The sequence below is a fragment of the Anopheles coluzzii genome, chromosome 2 (assembly GCF_943734685.1).
Source record: "Anopheles coluzzii chromosome 2, AcolN3, whole genome shotgun sequence".
In the NCBI taxonomy this organism is placed as follows: Eukaryota; Metazoa; Arthropoda; class Insecta; order Diptera; family Culicidae; genus Anopheles; species Anopheles coluzzii.
In genome coordinates this window covers 60,382,385-60,400,909 of record NC_064670.1, presented here as the reverse complement: position 1 = coordinate 60,400,909, position 18,525 = coordinate 60,382,385, and the positions used below count along the sequence as shown (strand labels likewise).

Here is an 18,525-nt window from a genome sequence, read left to right as displayed (position 1 = left end):
TAAAAACGCCGCGAAACTGGAAGAGCAGTTTGAAAAAGAGTGGGCATTGTAAAATGATCCTGCCGGACCCAGCAGCCAGCCAGCAGCTGAGCAATATGCCGAGGGTATTTGCTTGACTTATTATGCTTTTGCTTAATTTTAATCAATCAAAAAATCAACTAACATCTCTCCTTATTGTTTAATTGTAGATGTTGCTATGAATGATCCTTGTGAAGGTCCTATGGAGGTATCCTATGGAGTATTTGGACGAAAACAATAATGGTGACGAACGTGCTAGCGATGAAGGATCCATCCACACCGAAGATAATGATGGCGAAGTGTATTTAGAGGAAGAGTATTTGGAGGGAGAGTTTTTGGAGGCAGAGTTTTTGGAGGAGGCGAGCCTGGAAACTGATCCAGAAAGCGTGAAACTACGAGACTCTTTGCAACATGATTTATTCGCAATAAAGTTGCACGTAGCGGGAGTAATAGTTTACTAGAAATACTGCGAAAAGCGTCTTCTCTTTCTGCTTTTCCATCTCTTCCACAGGATGTTAGGACATTACTGAAAGCTCCGGTGAACTTCAGCGAGCAGATTACTAAGGTTCCAGGTGGAGGTGAAATGTGGTACCAAGGCGTTGAATGTTGTTTTCAACATTATTTTCGGTAAACTATTGATTGTTTAAGCAATCGTGTATTACCTTTCTAACGTTAGTATTTTCTTTTATTTTCATTCAGTGATGTGAGTACAGTCGTCAACTCGTACGACTTAACAACATGCCCGTCATGGGTTCCATCCCCAAATAGACCGCGCCGCCATACGTAGGACTGACTATCCTGCTATGGGGGGGAATCAATTAGTCACTGAAAGCCAAGCCCACAAGTGGGTACAGGCAGGCCTTGACTGACATCGGTTGTTGAGCCAAAGAAGAAGAAGAAGACTTCTAAACCAGACGATGTTGAGCCTTTCCTGAGACCTTTAGTGGAGGAACTAAATAGGCTACATGATAACAAAATGATCCTAAACGGCAAAAAATAACTGTTTCACTTAGAGTTATAGTCGCTGACTCGCCTATACGCGCATTTATCAAACGTGAGTAATTGGAATCGCTCTTTTATTTTAATTTTAATAATGTGTATGAATTTCGTTGTACAATTTTATTGCAGAAGTTTGCTACTAAAACGGAGTACATGAGTGTTTAAAATGTAAATGCTGTGGTACTTCCCTAAAAACACAAAAAAAAGTTAATTTCGAGGATACAACAGCTCCACCAAGAACAGATAAGGAATTTAGAAAAGAAAAACCCAGTTCTACAGGACATCGAAAAGGTAAAACCCCTCTTACAGATCTAAAGAAGTTTGACATGATAAAAGGTATAGCTACGAGAGATTTATTACATTTAATACAATTGGGATTTGTTTTCAAGCTTCTGCTAGGCTGGGTCGAAGGAGCTCTTGCCCCCTTTAAAAAATGGTGCAAGGAAGACATAAATGAAATATCAGAAAAGCTTATAAGTATACTGTTGCCCACAGAAATTCATAGGAAGTTTAGGTCCCTTAATTATCTTCACTTTTGGAAAGGTACGGAATTCGGCAGTTTTTTACATTACGCAGGTGTAGTTGTTTTGTAAGATAAAATAGGTAGACTAGCATACGAACATTTAAAATTATTATATTGCGCTATAACTATATTATCATCATAGGCATTTAAGGACCAGTGGGAGTATGCCGGTACGTTGTTGAGGAAATTTGTTGAGGATTGAAGTGTTGTGTACGATCGCATACATCTAGTGAGTAATGTTCATCTTTTGCTTCATGTATACGAAGAGGTTAACAATTTAGGCCCTCTGATAACTTTGTCGACACATTCCTGTGAAAATATTTTACAGATAATCAAACATAGTTACGTAAAATCTGGCTACCGAAGTTTGCATCAAGCGATAGGAAAAATTATATTGCTGCGAGACATAGACACGGCAGCACAAAGAAACCAGGAAAGTATGACGTGTCCTACACTTAAAGTAAAAAACGTTAAGGGAAAATGTTTAGGATTCTTGGTTTTTAACAAAAAGAAATATCATAGTTAAGTACGAAAAAGCTATCGAAGAATCAGGATCAGTCGTTGTACATGGGTATCCTTTGGTAAGACGTTTTCAAGCCTTTACTACTCCTATTGCCTCCGATAAAATCTATAACTATATTGGATACGAAAACGACATTTCAACAACGCTTCGAACTATTCATATAACTAATATTAAATGTAAAATGGTAGCAATTAGGACAATACGAACAGGGGCTAAAGTACATTTTACGCCATTAATACATATCTTAACATAAAAAGCCTTGGTTAGGTTAATACGGTTAAGTAGTGTTACTTCAAGTAGCAGTCGACTCTATCGAAATAATTCGCACAAACTCGCGTTAACTAGTTTTTTTTTAACACTGTTTATTTTATAATTCACAAGCGTTAAAAAATTCACTGTTCTTCCTTTTGTTAATACTTAAGCTGCTAATACTTAATGCTAATGCTAATGCTTAATGCTTATACTTAAGGAAATACTTCCTTCTACAAACTTATTTTGTTCTCGCAGCAATTCTAGCGCTCTTTTTGTTGCCTTTGGTAGTGGTGGTGTACCGTTAGATTTCTCTAAGTCGAAGCTTCCTTTAAGAACGGCATCTAATCTTGCTTCTAGGTTGGAACAAACGCAAAGCCTCGCGTTATGTGTCGCTAATGTTACCTTCCATCTATTGCCCTGAACTGGAGCACAGTGTCCAGACACAACCCATCCTAAACGTGTTTTGGTTGCGACTGGTTCAAAGGATTCTCCTTCTATGGCCTTCAAAGGTCGTGTCAGACGGAAATTGTCGATCCCTATGAGTAGCCTAGGAGCTGTATCACTATATGAGCGTAAAGGAAGACCTCGTAAGTGGCGATACTTGGATGATAATGACTCCATCATTACACGTTGACCCGGCAGGCCTAGGCTTCGTACCGTTCTTACTGAAGCCATCTCAAATTGTGGTGCATGTTGTTCCGTACCGGACACTTCGATGGCTAAAATCACCCCCGGTCCATGAGAGACAAAGCGGATGTGGGGATCCATGTAGACCTAGTTCCTGTAGCAGGTCTTGTTCCATCAGGGTAACTGATGAGCCTTCATCCAGGCATGCAAGTGTTTCGACGACCTTTCTTCGTCCGTACAGCGTTACTGGAATGTACCTCAGCAAAACGTTTAGGTTATCGATCGAGTGAAAATTGCTACGATACTTGCCTGAGTTACTTGTGGAACCGGTTTGATGTAGAGATGCATGATGTCGAAACTGGCAGCCATCAACTCCGCAGGGACGCGACTCGTGACACTCACTTCGACGAGATTTCAAGCAGCTCCTGCACAGTCGTCTGGTTCAAATAAGGTTCCACCGCTGCGTGACCGACATGTGTCGGTATTCGTCACAATTCATCAGACCATTGCAGTAGTTCTCGCAGGCACACTTTATATATGTGGATGATTCAGGTTGGTCGGAATTCGTTATCCTTTCCGTTGCAGCGTGTACGTTGACGTGTTGAGGATTGCGTTGCCGTTCATTACGCACTGGAGCGATGACATGACTGGAGCGATGACAGAACTGTAGCAATGACAGAATGCCTGTCTACATTCTTAATCATCCGCATATATTTCCCAAACTCTTCCAGAGATTTGTGCCTTAACGTAAGACAGTGCTTTCCCCAGTCCAGTTTCATTGAGGGGGAAAGCAATCCCACTAACTCTTGTTACACCGGTCCGTCGTAGCGTCGCTCGACGTCGCTGTTCCTGACGGTGGCGCAGATTTCTTCTACAGACAAGGCAAAATCTACAATGCTGTCAAGGCGATCTTCCTTCGGCGGTCGTTAATGGCAGATCTGGTCGAGAAGGGAATCTATGACCATTTCCGGTCTTCCAAACGTTTCCCTGAGCGTCTCGATGGCTTCTGGAAGATCTTCTGCGCGTCTCAAGCGGCATTGTACTGCCTTCAGCGCTTTTCCTTTCAAGGCTTGCTTCAACCGGATAATGTTTTCTCTGGGAGAGAACCCGCACATCTGCGTTGTATCCTCGTAGGTTGAAATGAAAGTTAATCAGTCTTCGTATTCACCTGAGAATTGAGGCAGCTCACTTTTTACCACGTGGCGTGCAGACACCTCACTTTGGCTCAGCTCGTATATCTCATCTGAATACGCCGTCGAGCTGAGACGAGGGGAAGTGTTGGCTCGTTCCCCGGGGTGGAGAAGCGCTGTGATGTTTTTGACCACCTCGTTTAGCTTCTCCTCCAGGATGTGCGGCACGCTTGGTGGTTCACGTTCGTGTCTTCTTACCACGGGAGTCTCGGCTGCCATGAGGCGTCGAAACAGCTGAGCCATCTCTTCCGTGATGGTGTTACTACTTTCCCTTACAAGATGAAGCTGTTTCGAGTCACGGCTCGTTGACGGCGTGACAGGCGCACTAGCAAATTGAAGACAAGCTGCACGGTCTTTTTTCTCTGTGGTACGTTGTTGTTCTACTAACGGAGGATAAACCTCCCGTCTTTCCACAGTTGGTTGCCGAATACGGCTGGACGAAGGGTTGGCGAGCGGAGAATCTACCTCGCGTTGCTCTAGTTCAAAATCTCGCGGTTCCTCAGCCGGCGGAAAATCCTTGTTGCAGCAAGGTTCACAGTACCACTCCCGGTCTAGAACCATTTCGTCTTCCTCGACACAATAAAAAAACGCTTGTGAATTATAAAATAAACAGTGTTCAAAAAAACTAGTTAACGCGAGTTTGTGCGAATCATTTCGATAGAGTCGACTGCTACTTGAAGTAACATTTTAAAAAATTCACTGTTTGCTAGCGGCTTTAGCGTACGAATGGGGTCAACGGCTTACGGCACCACGATCACCACGGATTATCCAGCTCGGAACTTATTCAATAAACATAAATTCAACACATATGTTCTGGCTCAATACAGTTCTAACGTTTAACGTTATATTTTTGTGAATGTGAAGGATGAATGAAATAATGAATAAGGTGATGAATAAACAAAAACACGAGGAATTAGGCACGTTAATTCATTAATTGCGACTAAATTATTTGCAGATTGCAGCAAAAAATGCGATCCTACCCATAAATCTTTAAGAATCATATTTTAAATCTTTTCTATGTAGCTTTTGGTTTTTTTTTTAATTTAAACGATCTTTTCCATATCGCAATTTCAATTTGAAGAAATCAACAACGTCTTCTTCAGTTGCCTCTTTCAATGAATTGCTACCAATGGATCTGAAAAGTTCTTAAAGCTTAGTATATGAAGCTAAAGGAATTTTCAGGTTACTTATCGGGCCGCCTTTCCAGTTGCAACCTGCAAACAACTCTGGGCAGAAGATCATGCCACGTGAATCATTCATCCTGTTTTTCATACCTCCTTTCATCATGTTTTGATCCAACCACTGATAAATCTTAACTTTGTAGTCTTCGTCTGATCCTATTCTTTGGTTGAAATCATCTAAATCCTTCTTATTTTCTAGTTTCATAAATCCCTCATGGGGGTTCGTTTTTACTCGCTTTCCATCACAAACTAGTGTAGTTTGCTTCGCTTAGCTTCTCAATATAAACTTGTAGTTGGAAAATGCTTTTCAATTGTTCAGCTATCTTTTCTTGAAATTGATTTTGGCTTTCTTCGATCTCTAAAATTTCTAATTTTTGTTGGCTCAATTCGCTATGGATAGAGTTTTGTGTTTCTAGAATTTTCCTCAATATTTCCATTATTTCGTTTGATGTGGTACATGATTTTTCACTTGCTTCACTAGCACTTGCTTGCCCTTGCTGCTCTTCCTCATAGGGGATTAATTCATCCATAAAATCATCTATTGATGAAATAATTTCCTCGCCTTCCCATCGCAGGCGTTTATTATTTTGCTGAGTATCCATGTCCCCTAAAATTGAAAGACATTTAAGATATTATACCAATTTTTCGAAAGCGCTCAAGTTCACACACCGTATACACACCTGCACAATTTTTCAATTTGAGTTTTGTAACGACCAAGCGTTTTACGGGTGGCGTAAGGTTAATTGGCCGTTTTAATAAGATCTAGCACAATTCGGAAGAGCACACAAATAATTATACACAGAAGTTAGTGGCTTACGTCTGTTATTATTATTATTATTATTATTTATTTAAATTTGTTGGCCTCTAGGGTTTTACAAATGTGTTCTTATAATCTAGGGAAACATAAGGCATGAGGATTCACGAAGACGGGAGCGGAATTGGGAAACTGGGACGTTGAAGTCGAATAGGAGATATGAATCGTTGAAGGCAGAAAGAGCGCGCAAGAAAGGGTCATTCTGGCCATGACGAGTTTGGCGGGAAGGAATAAGGAGCGGGGGTCGGTCACGTAGACGACGTGAGGGGGCATAGATAGGAATCGAGGATAGGAGGGCGGGAACATCCAAGTCATTGGAAAGGAGGCAGGCAATGAAATATGACTGGATGTGATAAATGCGCGTTCTTAATGTCTCTAGCCCGAGCAAACGGCATCGGATAGGATACGAAGGAATTCGATCCGATCGTCCAAGAAAACGACGGATAGCGACACGAGTGAATTTCCGCTGGATTCGTTCGATCCTATCGACCAGTGTTAGGCCGGCAGGCCACCAAACTACCGACGCATTTTCAAGTATCGGGCGGACCCAACAGCAGTACAGGGACTTTAAACACATAGGATCAGTGATCTCAGAGGACATATGAATAATGAGACCGAGCATTTTATTGGCCTTATTAAGGGTGATTTCGATGTGTTCTTGGAACGAGAGTTTCCTTAAGGGTGGTTATTAAGGGTGGTTTCGATCCACACTCCAAGGTCCCTTGTGACAGTAACTCTGTTAAGTACAGTGTCACAAAGAACGTAATCGTGCTTGATCTTATTGGACGAGCGGCCATATGAAATCACACAACATTTATCCGGAGACAGACTAAGACCGGTAGAGTTACACCAAACATTAAAACAATCTATGTAATCCTGTAGACGCGCACAATCAGTTAACGAGGTCACTGGTAGGAAAATTTTGATGTCGTCAGCGTAAAGCAAACAACCATCAGGAGGAAGAACATTAACACAATCGTTGATAAACAGTGTGAAAAGTAGGGGACTAAGTACGCTGCCTTGGGTACCCCAGAAGAGGCAATAAAAGGCTCGGAAAAACTATTTTCGACTCTGACCTTAGAAGATCTACCGTAAAGGTAAGATTTAAGCCAGGATAGAAGGGGATCACCAATTCCGAGTTTCTCGAGCTTAGAAAGTAAACAGGCTAACGATATAGAGTCAAAAGCTGCTTTAAAGTCGGTATATATAGTATCCACTTGAGAGCCACGCTCCATGTTGTTAAAGATCGAGGATACAAGGCACATTAGGTTAGTAGAGGTTGAACGTTTTGGCATGAATCCGTGTTGATATTCTGAAATTACACTTGTAACACACGAACGAATAGACGAGTGAACAATTGACTCAAACACTTTGCAAGACGAACACAATATGGACACACCCCTATAGTTAGTACATGAAAAACGGTCGCCCTTTTTGTGGATTGGAATGAGCCAGGCTTTTTTCCACAGTGACGGAAAATAGCCATCAAGTGCCGGGTGGTGTCGATCCAAGGGGAGTAAAGGTGCAACGGAAGGGCTTATGCAGGAAACAATATCGGTAGTTGCAGCATTGGCGAAAACTAAATCAAGTTGACGACCCAATCCGTTTTTTACATCGGATAGTTGATGAAGCCCATTGAACACCATACCGTCTATGAGAGCGACATTACTGGACGATGAACGGCAAGGATATAGGTGTCTCGATGAAGGGTGGGGGAATTCCCAAGCGAGTGACAGTGTGTTGAAATCACCAAATAATATTAGTAAGTCGGTAGCGCGCATTCTTTCGCAAATCGCGCTAATATCGTCATGCATAGCGTCGAATACTGTTGATGATGAGCTTCGGTCCGGAGGAATGTATATAACACCGACATGCAGTGAACGGTGGCTGAGTCTGATGCATACCCAAAGCGATTCGAGCGAAGCGTTGGTGTGAGTGAGTACCGAACACGATAGATTAGCCGAACATGCTATTAAAACGGCTCCTCCGCGAGAGTGAGAACTATTCTCTGGGTTACGATCACAGCGAAAAATCTGATAGGAGTCGTCGGTGATGAGCGATGATGGTATTGAGTCGTCTAACCATGTCTCGGTGAGCACCCATACATCGAAATCAGAGTTAGATACAGTGAGCCGGAGATCGTTTAATTTTGTGCGTAAACCTCGGACGTTTTGATAATAGAAAAACAGATCGGTTTTGGTTGTTGAAAGGGAAGCTGAATCTGCTGTGGTGTTTAAATTGGTGTGCTGCAACTGTGGTGCTGCTCTGGTGTTTACATTTGTTCTGGTGCTATTGTTTGCGTATTGTGTGATTGTGCTATTGTGGATGGTGCTATTGTTTGTGTCAACGGATGGTGTATTGTTGTGGTCAAAGGTTGGAGAGGTGCAGGCTCCTGGATCGTTGAAGGTGGGTCTCGAGGTGCTGGTCGCCAAAAATTTGGGGCTGTAGTGTTGCGTTGGTCGATGAATTCACGATAGATGATTCCTTTGTGCCATGTAGATGCGGACAGAGCCTTGCCCTTAAGGTCAAGCGACATCCCGACTTTAAATGAGATGAAAGTCAATGTGCTTGCCTCTCTGCCGTTTGGTAACAGCTTATAGATGATGACGTCGTCAGTGTCCAGTTGAGTAGTTACCATTTCACGCATTTCCTCGTCAGTTACCGATGGGGCTATACGCGTAATATATAGCCAGAATCTGGGACCGTTTGGGACGTTCCATGGAACGGTCAACACAACACGAGACGAAGGTGTAACGGGGGCCATACCAGTGTTTAAAACAGCAGCAGGGTTCGCATCAGGAGGCGTGAAGTCTACAAGCCTACGTTTAGGCGCGTTGCGTTGGGGTGCGTTACGGGAGGCCCAGTCGACATCGCCTGGGCGCGAGCTTAGTGGTGTGGTGGTAGTGGTGATATTTTCAGTGCTCGGAATATTCAGAGTAGTGTTGGTTGCATACGTGTTTTGCGTTTTCTTAGATGTGTGAGTATCGAACATGGATAATACATCCTTGCGAATGGTATCCAAAGCGGCAGAAACACGAAAATCAAATTCACTTAGCAGTTCCAATTTTAGGTCCATGAGGGTAATTGACAACTCTTCCAAGAAGGCACCTTTCCCACGGCGGCGAGCATCCATGCAACTAGGACACAACCAGAGCGAATGGGAATCAACCCGCTTCAACTCCAGTACTGCAGCTTCACTAATATCCAGGCACGTAAGATGGTATGAAGACTTACAGTAACCATCACACTTATACAGGGTTTTCAATGATATTATTGACGTGTTCAGCGAGTTGTTGATTCGTTCGGGCATATAATTGACACTTTCAGCGAGATATAGAATTGTTCGGAAGCAGGCGTTGACTTCGCCTTCGTATCGAACTTCGGCGATACTATAGAGCTGTTGCAGCCCTTGGACTGCAGCTTGGATCATTCTCATCAGAAGGTAAACAAACGGTTTTCGTAAAAATATGTTTGTTTTAACTAATTCATGAATTAAACAGCTTGGGGAATGATTATTAGCTACTTTTAGGACTTTTCAGAATGAAAAATTGAACCCTGCGGCACAGTGTGTAAACAAAACAAATGACAACACTACACAATTGCTGAACTTGTCAACGCCTGCTTACGAACAATTCAATATCTCGCTGAAAATGTCAATTATATGCCCGAACGAATCAACAACTCGCTGAACATGTCAATAATATCATTGAAAACCCTGTATGCATCGATATCGTTTACAGGAGCAGAGCAGGATGGACACACTTCCGACATAGTTGGTAACACACTGATACAGGCTCACTCGATCCGACGATAAGCAGCAACAAAAATCGCAAGCAGTGGCGAATTTTTGAACGGATGCAAACACAAAAAACACAGGACACCGATTGTTATGAGATGCTGCCAATGGTCGTAGAGCACTACGGTCCATTCACCAACTGAAGTGCAAAATACTTTGGCTGAGCACAACGTAGAAGCAATCGTAAACAGACAAACAAACGGAGCACGATCGAAGCACAAGCACAAGCGCAAGCACCACGCCAATTGTCGCGCCAAGAAGAGAGACAGTTCAATGTCGCGCCAAGAAGAGAGCTTTATTCTATGACCGTGCAAATAGACATAGAGCGACAACGACGACGTCGCGCTGAAAGTCCATATAAAAAAATGGGGTATTTTTTTTCATCGAAAGCAGAAAATAGCTCAGTTTTTGACAAGGTAAATTGTATTGTATCATATATCTTGGTATACGCGGTTTATGCGGTGCTGTCATTAAATTGTCGGTCATTGTCATTGTCATTGTCGGTTAAATAAATACAGCAATTATCCGCAGTACGCGATACTCGATATACGCGAATTCGCAGTACGCGATTCCTCTAAATTTGACAGCTCCATGTGTTTTTTGCAAATATTTTAATTCTTTGAAATATTTTATCCTCTTTTTGAGTTTCCTTAGTACTCTTAATGCATTTTGCATTAAATTTGTGCAAAAGATACCTGTTTTATAACAAAAAAACTCTAATACAAAACTCTGGGGCAATATAGTTCAACCTTTGAACCGGTAGTGTAAACTATTTTTCCATAGGAATTCGCTATACGCGAAAACTCGAGATACGCTATTGCGCTCGGTCCCGTACGATAGCGTATATCGGATAATGACTGTATAAACAAAATCAAATTGAAGAAAACCGTATTCAGGTGAGTGTTAGTTTAATTTACAAATTATGTAGAGAACGTGAATGAGTTTGGAATATTAGATTAAACGTTTAACTTTTTTGAAGACTTCTCCAACACGCAAAAACAATACAGCAAAGCCTATCTAAAATGGATGAGCGATACAGAATTGCGCTGTTAAATTGGACTGAAGCGTGGGCCAATTTCGCTCGTCTTCATATTCTCCAGCAAAGAAGACCGAGAACACGCATTTGGGCAAGACCAATGCTGCTGGAAAGAAATCAGAATGCAAGCCAGTTAATGCGTGCGATTCTGGAGGAAGAGCTTGACAATACCGTAATAAATTTTATGCGGCTAGTGAGAGAGGACTTTGCCTATCTGTTGACGGTTATAACACCCCGCATCCGTAGGCAGGATACTTACATGCGAGATGCTATTATACCAAAAGATAAACTGATTATAACGCTAAGATTTCTGGCTTCTGGTGATAGCTACAAAAGCTTGGAATACGCCTATCGAGTAAGTTATTAATTGAATATTGTGAAATTAAAGTAAATTAATTATTGTTGCAATCTTATTTTATCACATCATAGGTATCTGAACAATCGATATCATTGTTCATCCCAGAAGTGTGCAACAGTTTGCTAATTTATCTTCGCAAATATGTAAAGGTTCGTAAAAATAAATTACATTTTTGCTTATTAATTCGATACTTATTTTAATTATGTTTCTAAATGTCTTATTACAGCTTCCGTCAACACAGCAAGAATGGCTTACGGTGTCGGATGCATTCAATGCCAAATGGAAATTTCCCCATGCTATTGGTGCCATCGATGGAAAGCATGTTGCCATAAAAGCTCCTGCCAAAAGTGGAACAGAATATTACAACTACAAACAGTTTTTCAGCATTGTGTTGTTGGCAGTTGCAGATGCTGACTGCAATTTTATGTTTGTTGACATTGGGTGCAAGGGTCGCATATCAGACAGTGGAATTTTAAGGACCTCTCGTCTTTATGGTATGCTTGGAAGAAAGGAATTAAATATCCCAGAGGCGGAACCGTTACATCAAAATTCATCCATCAGAGTCCCGTATATGCTCTTGGGAGACAAAGCATTTGCGTTAACGGACTACTGTATGCGACCTTTCGGTGGTGTTACAGAGAGTGGTTCAATTGAACGTCTTTTTAACGAACGTCATTCTCTGGCACGAAGGGTTGTTGAAATGGCATTTGGGATACTCAGTGCAAGGTTTAGAGTTCTTCGGAAAACTATGGAACTAAATCCAGAAATGGCCAGCTTGATAGTACTCACTACAGTATACCTTCATAATTTTATTAGAAGAACTGCATTAACGAGGAGAGAGAGATGGGATAACGAGGAACTAAACCATAATTTCACTGCTTTGCGTGGAATAGTTCCTCGTACAACGAACGAACTTTTGCAAATCCGTTTACATTTGGCAAATGAATTTGCAAACGGTTCTATATAATATATTGCCTTTAAAGAGGGTTTCATGTGTTCTCATAGTTGTGGGACACTTTTTTGTCACTTCTTCTGGGTAGTGAACTTTATGTTATGGGAATTGGACTCTATGGTACCTTTTTTAAACAGACTCATAGGAAATTTCTCTTGGATTTGTACAAAAAAGGGTGCTTTAGAGTCCAATTTCCATCACATAAATTTCATTTCACTACAGAAAGTATGATTTAAGTGTCCCATGACTATGAGAGCCCTTGAAAAATCCTGTTATACATAAATATTAATAAATTAAACAAAAGAACATGACATAATGACAAATGAGTTTTTATTAATTAAAATTGCTTCTATCTTTAGTGATGCAAAAATCTGGAGTCGACACCGCTCTGACTCCGGAAGGTCAGCATTATCCGGAGTCGTTCGGAATCGTCCGAAATCGGTAGGAATCGGAGTCGTCCGGAGTTGGCCTTCGACACAAAGGCCTGTATACGAAGTACACGCGCAAATTGAAATAAAAAAACACAACGAAATGAAATGGCTGTTCAAAAGTCATTGTACCGGACGGCTCCTGTTGACTCCGATCAACTCCGTTTCCGGATGATTCCGACCAACTCTAGACGAAGCCGGATGACTCCGAACGACTCCGACTCCGCGCAGAACTGGTGATTCGAATTTTGTCGGAGTCGCTATCGTAACAATAGCTGGAGTCGGATCGGAGTCGTGGGTGTGCTCCAAAGAGCACCTAACTAATCCTCATTACATGTTTCTGCCATCCTATGTGCTTGTATGTATATGTATAAGAATGTATATGTATATATATATATATATATATATATATATATATATATATATATATATATATATATATATATGTATAAGAATGTATATATATATATATATATATATATATATATATATATATATATATATATATATATATATATATATATATATATATATATATATATATATATATATATATATATATTATATTGGAAGTAGTGAAGTCAACCAGCTTGGTGTACGGTTAGAAACAGAATGAAATGTATTTCATACCAAAACTTATAACTACACAAATTCATAGGTTACTATGATTAAATTACTCATAACCCAAATACGGCTTACTATAATTCCAATACTCCTCCTTAAGCCGATTGTTGTGTAATTCCCATAGATCGTCGATTACGTTCTTGTTTGATTCGTTGTAATGCTTTTGTAAGACCATCTGCAACTTGTTCTTCAGTGTTAATGTAATGGAGATTCACAACATTTCGATCCAAAGCATCCCTGATGTAATGATGTCTTATATCGATATGCTTCGTTCGTGGTGTATATCCTCCATTTTTTGCAATACAGATAGTGCTCTGATTATCACAAAATATCTGAATCGATTGCTTCTTACCAAATTGTTCTAACAATCCTTTCCACCACGATGCTTCTTGTACCGCTGCTGACAATGCCATGTATTCCGCCTCGCAGGTTGATAATGCAACAGTTGGTTGTCGTTTGCAACACCATGACACCGCTCCTCCTTGCATCAAGAAAATATATCCACTGGTGGATTTCCTATCTTCTGTATCAGCGGCCCAATCAGCATCTGAATATCCAGTTATTTGTTCGTTACCTTTTCTGTAATATTTGAGTTTCATCGATGCCGTTCCTCTTAGATATCGCATAAGATGTTTTACAGCTTGCCAGTGACGCGATCCAGGATTATTGTTGTATCGGCTCAGCTGATTAACTGCAAACAGGATATCTGGTCTGGTGCATTGAGCTAGGTACATCAGGCAACCTACAGCCTCTTGAAAAGGCACCGCTGACATCTCTTCCTTTTCTTCTTCTGTCTGTGGCGACATTTCCTTAGTTAGCTTTATGGAAGAGTTCATAGGAGTAGCAACAGCTTTGCAGTCTTGCATTTTGAACCGGGATAGGATAGTTTCTATGTAGGCTTCCTGGTCAAGTGCAATTCCGTCATTTAAATAATTCACACGAATCCCTAAACAATGTTTAGCTGGTCCCAAATCCTTCATCCGGAACATGCTGCTCAATTTCGTCTTCAGCTGATTCTTCATTTCTTCATTATTACTAAAAATCATTAAATCGTCCACATAAATGGCTACAAACAGCATATTTCCGTTGCCATTATAGAAATATAAACATGGATCATACTTCGATTGTTCCAAACCCAGTTGTTTCAGTGCTGCATCTAGCTTCGTATTCCAGACACGACTTGATTGTTTTAGTCCGTACAACGCTTTGTTCAATCGACATACCATGTTTTGCTTGCCAGGCTGCTCAAAACACGGTGGTTGCTCCATGTATATCTCCTCTTCCAAATCTCCTTGTAGAAAAGCAGTTATCGCATCCATCTGATCCACCAAGAGATTATTTCTGGCCGCTAGTGCAAATAAATATCTCAGGGAACTATGACGAACTACGGGTGAATATGTTTCGTTATAATCTACCCCCTTTCGCTGAGAATATCCCTTTATCACCAAGCGCGCCTTGTAGCGGTTGACTTTTCCAGCCGCATCGTGTTTTGTTTTAAACACCCATTTACATTTGATTGCTTTCCTACCTTCTGGAAGAGTTGTCAATCTCCATGTGCTGTTGTCAATCAACGCTTGATATTCTTCTTGCATCGCTACTTTCCAACGTTCTGAATCGCTACGCGACATTGCATCCTGGTGTGTGATTGGATCCTCGCTTGAATTGTTGCTCATGATCTTTGAACTGGTAACATTGCTGAAAAGACCAGAGCCATGTGGGATTATAGAATCATTATACCTCTCTGGGACTTTACGCGTCCGACTGCTTCGCCTCAGGATTTGCGATTGAGTTGGTATAACGAGAGGTTCGCTGTTCACAGCTGCATCATTATCGACCACTGTTTCGTCAAATTCGTTAGTAGTTCCATCGGTATCTTCAGAAGTTTCATTGTTCGCGTCCGTGAAGTATTCGCTGTCGCTGTCCTCGTCCTCATTTTCACTCAAAACTGCCTCCATTTGTGATGTAGCGTTCGGTGAAAGAGAAACTGTCTCTTCATGTTCAAGGAGAATCATATGCCTTCTGCTTGATTTTTCTTGGATAGGAACAGCAACACCTTCATTAATGAAATTTACTTCACGACTGACTGTTACTTTCTTCGATCTGATGTTGTACAATCTATACCCTTTGGTAAACTCATCGAAACCGGTCAGAATGCACTCTTCTGATTTAGCGTCCCACTTCTTGCGATATTGCTTCGGAATAAATTTCATCGCTCTAGTACCAAAGATCCGAATATGGGACAAATTAGGTTTCTTACCAGACCACGCTTCCTGCGGAGTAGCATTATGGCCTTTGGTTGGAGAACGATTCAGAAGGTACACAGCAGCAGCCACAGCTTCCGCCCAAAAACTTTTCGAAAGTTTCGCCATGTGTAACATGCACCTTGCACGCTCCACAATCGACCTATTCGCTCGTTCCGCCATGCCATTTTGTTCCGGAGTATATGCGTTGGATGTTTGATGAACAATGCCGTGCTTCTTTAAGTAGTTTGTGAACCCTGTGTTGACATATTCTTTTCCATTGTCTGTTCTGAGTACCTTCAATTTTCGTCCAGATTGCCGTTCTACCATCTTGTGAAAATCCTGGAAAATTTTGTTTACCTCAGCTTCCGACTTGGATTTCAAGAAATATGTCCACATCCGGCGTGATTTGTCATCCACAAATACAATATAATATCGGCTTCCTCCTAGAGATTTGACTTCCATCGGCCCGCAAATGTCAGAATGAACCAAATCGAGTATTTCAGCCGCCCGCGATCCTATCTTGCTAAAAGGATGACGGCTATGTTTGCCCATTGGACATTCTTTGCAATCGGCCATGGTATCTCCAACAATATTCACGCCAGTCACTATTCCATTCGCAAGGCTTCGGACACCGTTGATGTTAAGATGGCCCATCCTTTGATGCCATAGTTCCAAGCTCCCTGTTGAAGAAACTGTCAACGCGGTTTTCTCACCTTCTTTACGTTCGTCAAGCTTGAACAGATCGTTGTCATGGCTACCAGTAGCAATGATATCGCCGTTTCGGTTAACCACTTCGCATCCTTCATTGGTGAACGTAACGGAGTAGCCTTTTTTCACAATTTGATTTACCGATAAAAGGTTCACGGATAGATTCGGGATTAGCTGCACGTCATCAACGGGAATTTCACCTTTTTGGCACGAAGGCTTCAAAACACAGGATCCCTTCGCGGTGATTTGCATGTTCTCCCCGTTGGCTGCTACCACAGTTCCACTAGATGTTTTCGCATACATCAAAAAATCGCTATTGTTCGTCATGTGGACACTTGCTCCGGAATCGAAATACCATTTTCCGTATTCCGACGATCCACACGTAGAAAGCACTACACAGAACGAATCGTTTCCCTTCGTGCTGTAGCAATCCTTCGCTATATGACCAAATTTCGAACATTTTCGACATTTCGGTCCCTTAGCTGTATTCGATTTTTTAGTTTGCTTACCAGCATTAACGTGCTTCGTCCTTGCCGCAAACGCAGGTTCAACTGATGTGGGAGGAACCTCTTGTAAAAGTTTCGTTTTAATGATGTCCCCAGTGATGACAATACCGGAGTTTTCAAGGGCCATGATCATTGGGCGATACTGTTCTGTTAATCCAGCCAGTAATAGATTTCCGACCCACTCCTCTGAAATCGGGAAACCAATTCCATTCAGTTGATGCGCCGTTGATACAATACGATTAACATAATCCGACATAGAATCGCATGATTCTAGATCTGTCTTGATTAATTTATGCAACAATCCGACTCGTCTTGTGAGGCCAGAGTCTTCGAAAGCCTTTTCTAGTTTGGACCAAACTTCTTTTGCTGTTGTCGCTTCCTTCACATGAACGTAGTTCACTGGTTCAAGAAGTAAGATGATTTTCGCTCGTGCCTTTCGATCCTTTGCTGTATCGACGGATTCGTAGCTTCCATCGTCGTTTTTCTTCGGCTTTACTGCACACCAGAGATCTTCAAGTTCCAGGAACGTTTGCACGGCAAACTTCCATGTTTCCCAATTTTCTCTCCCGATGAGTCGTTCTATGCCAGGAAGACTTGATGTTGAAATGCTACTACCTGCAGCGCTTGAGGATCCAGTGGAGTTCGGGTTCATCTTGAAACTTCTTCGGAATAACGGCGAAAAGATTCTGCTTCAATCACTGTACGCTTCTGGGTTCTGGGCCCATAACCTATTGGAAGTAGTGAAGTCAACCAGCTTGGTGTACGGTTAGAAACAGAATGAAATGTATTTCATACCAAAACTTATAACTACACAAATTCATAGGTTACTATGATTAAATTACTCATAACCCAAATACGGCTTACTATAATTCCAATATATTATACTGCATATAATCATTTTAGGCGTCAACTGTTGCGTCAGCAAGGAAAGTAATATAAGTAATATTTATATAAGTAATAAGTTGCTACCCCTGTATTGTGTTCATTTCCATGCCCGAACACATGGACTTTATATTAAGTAGTCGTGGCAATCAAAACAAGCCGTCCCGATCAAGCTGGTTCTAGCCGCTTTCGAAGAACTAACAAATATGGATGAAGTAAAACCACGAACAAAAAAGGCAATAGATTGCAATGTATATGTATTTTTGTCTATGATTGCTTTTAGTGTATTAGCTTTTGTACCTGTCACTGTATCTTTATTGCCGCATGATTTGTAATCTCGCTTTAGTGACACTAATTTCACTTGCTAATCTTATTCATAGCATTAATTAATCAATGGCTTGTATATGTATGCATTATCATCATTTGGTAGTATTTGTTTAATCATCAGTTGTCAGTATCTTTCGGGTCAGATTAATTATAATTGGGAAAGGGTAGACATACTTATTAATTGAAATTTATAATTATATTGCAGACTATTGAAATGCCACAAGAAATTGTGCTAAATTTAATCAGCAGTGTCGAAAAAAATAATTGCCTTTGGGACAGGAGCGATAGCAATTATAAAAACCGCAACAAGCAACTCGATGCTTGGGAGACGATTGGGCAAGATCTTGGAATACCAACCGCCACTGTACGAGAGAAGTGGCGGTCACTCCACGGATCCTACAGGCACTACAAGAAGCTCTATGAGAGCAGCCTTGTGACCGGTTCTGGTAAAGTTTCACTAATTTATCCTTATTGGTCTTTATTTGATTTTTTTTTATTATTAACATTTTAAACTTTTTGTTCATATTTCAGGATCTGC

At 41.2% G+C, this 18,525-nt stretch overlaps 1 protein-coding gene across 1 annotated transcript; it reads left to right on the top strand.

The window, feature by feature from the left end:
• Window positions 1-233: 233 nt before the first annotated feature.
• Window positions 234-17,553, top strand: LOC125908312 (uncharacterized). The gene is made up of 5 exons (XM_049611003.1): window positions 234-464; window positions 530-606; window positions 11,206-11,314; window positions 11,544-12,036; window positions 14,398-17,553. Exons 1-5 carry the CDS (start codon window positions 234-236, stop codon window positions 14,787-14,789), a joined length of 1,302 nt encoding a protein of 433 aa, XP_049466960.1. The 3' UTR covers window positions 14,790-17,553.
• Window positions 17,554-18,525: the final 972 nt, after the last annotated feature.

Bases quoted from the DNA above. Each gene is read 5' to 3' on its own strand.
- LOC125908312 (XM_049611003.1), top strand. From the start codon at position 234: ATGGAGTATTTGGACGAAAACAATAATGGTGACGAACGTGCTAGCGAT. The intron at 607-11,205 runs GTACCAAGGCGT...CCGCATCCGTAG, and splicing joins CCAGGTGGAGGTGAAATGTG to GCAGGATACTTACATGCGAG. The intron at 11,315-11,543 runs GTAAGTTATTAA...GTCTTATTACAG, and splicing joins GCTTGGAATACGCCTATCGA to CTTCCGTCAACACAGCAAGA.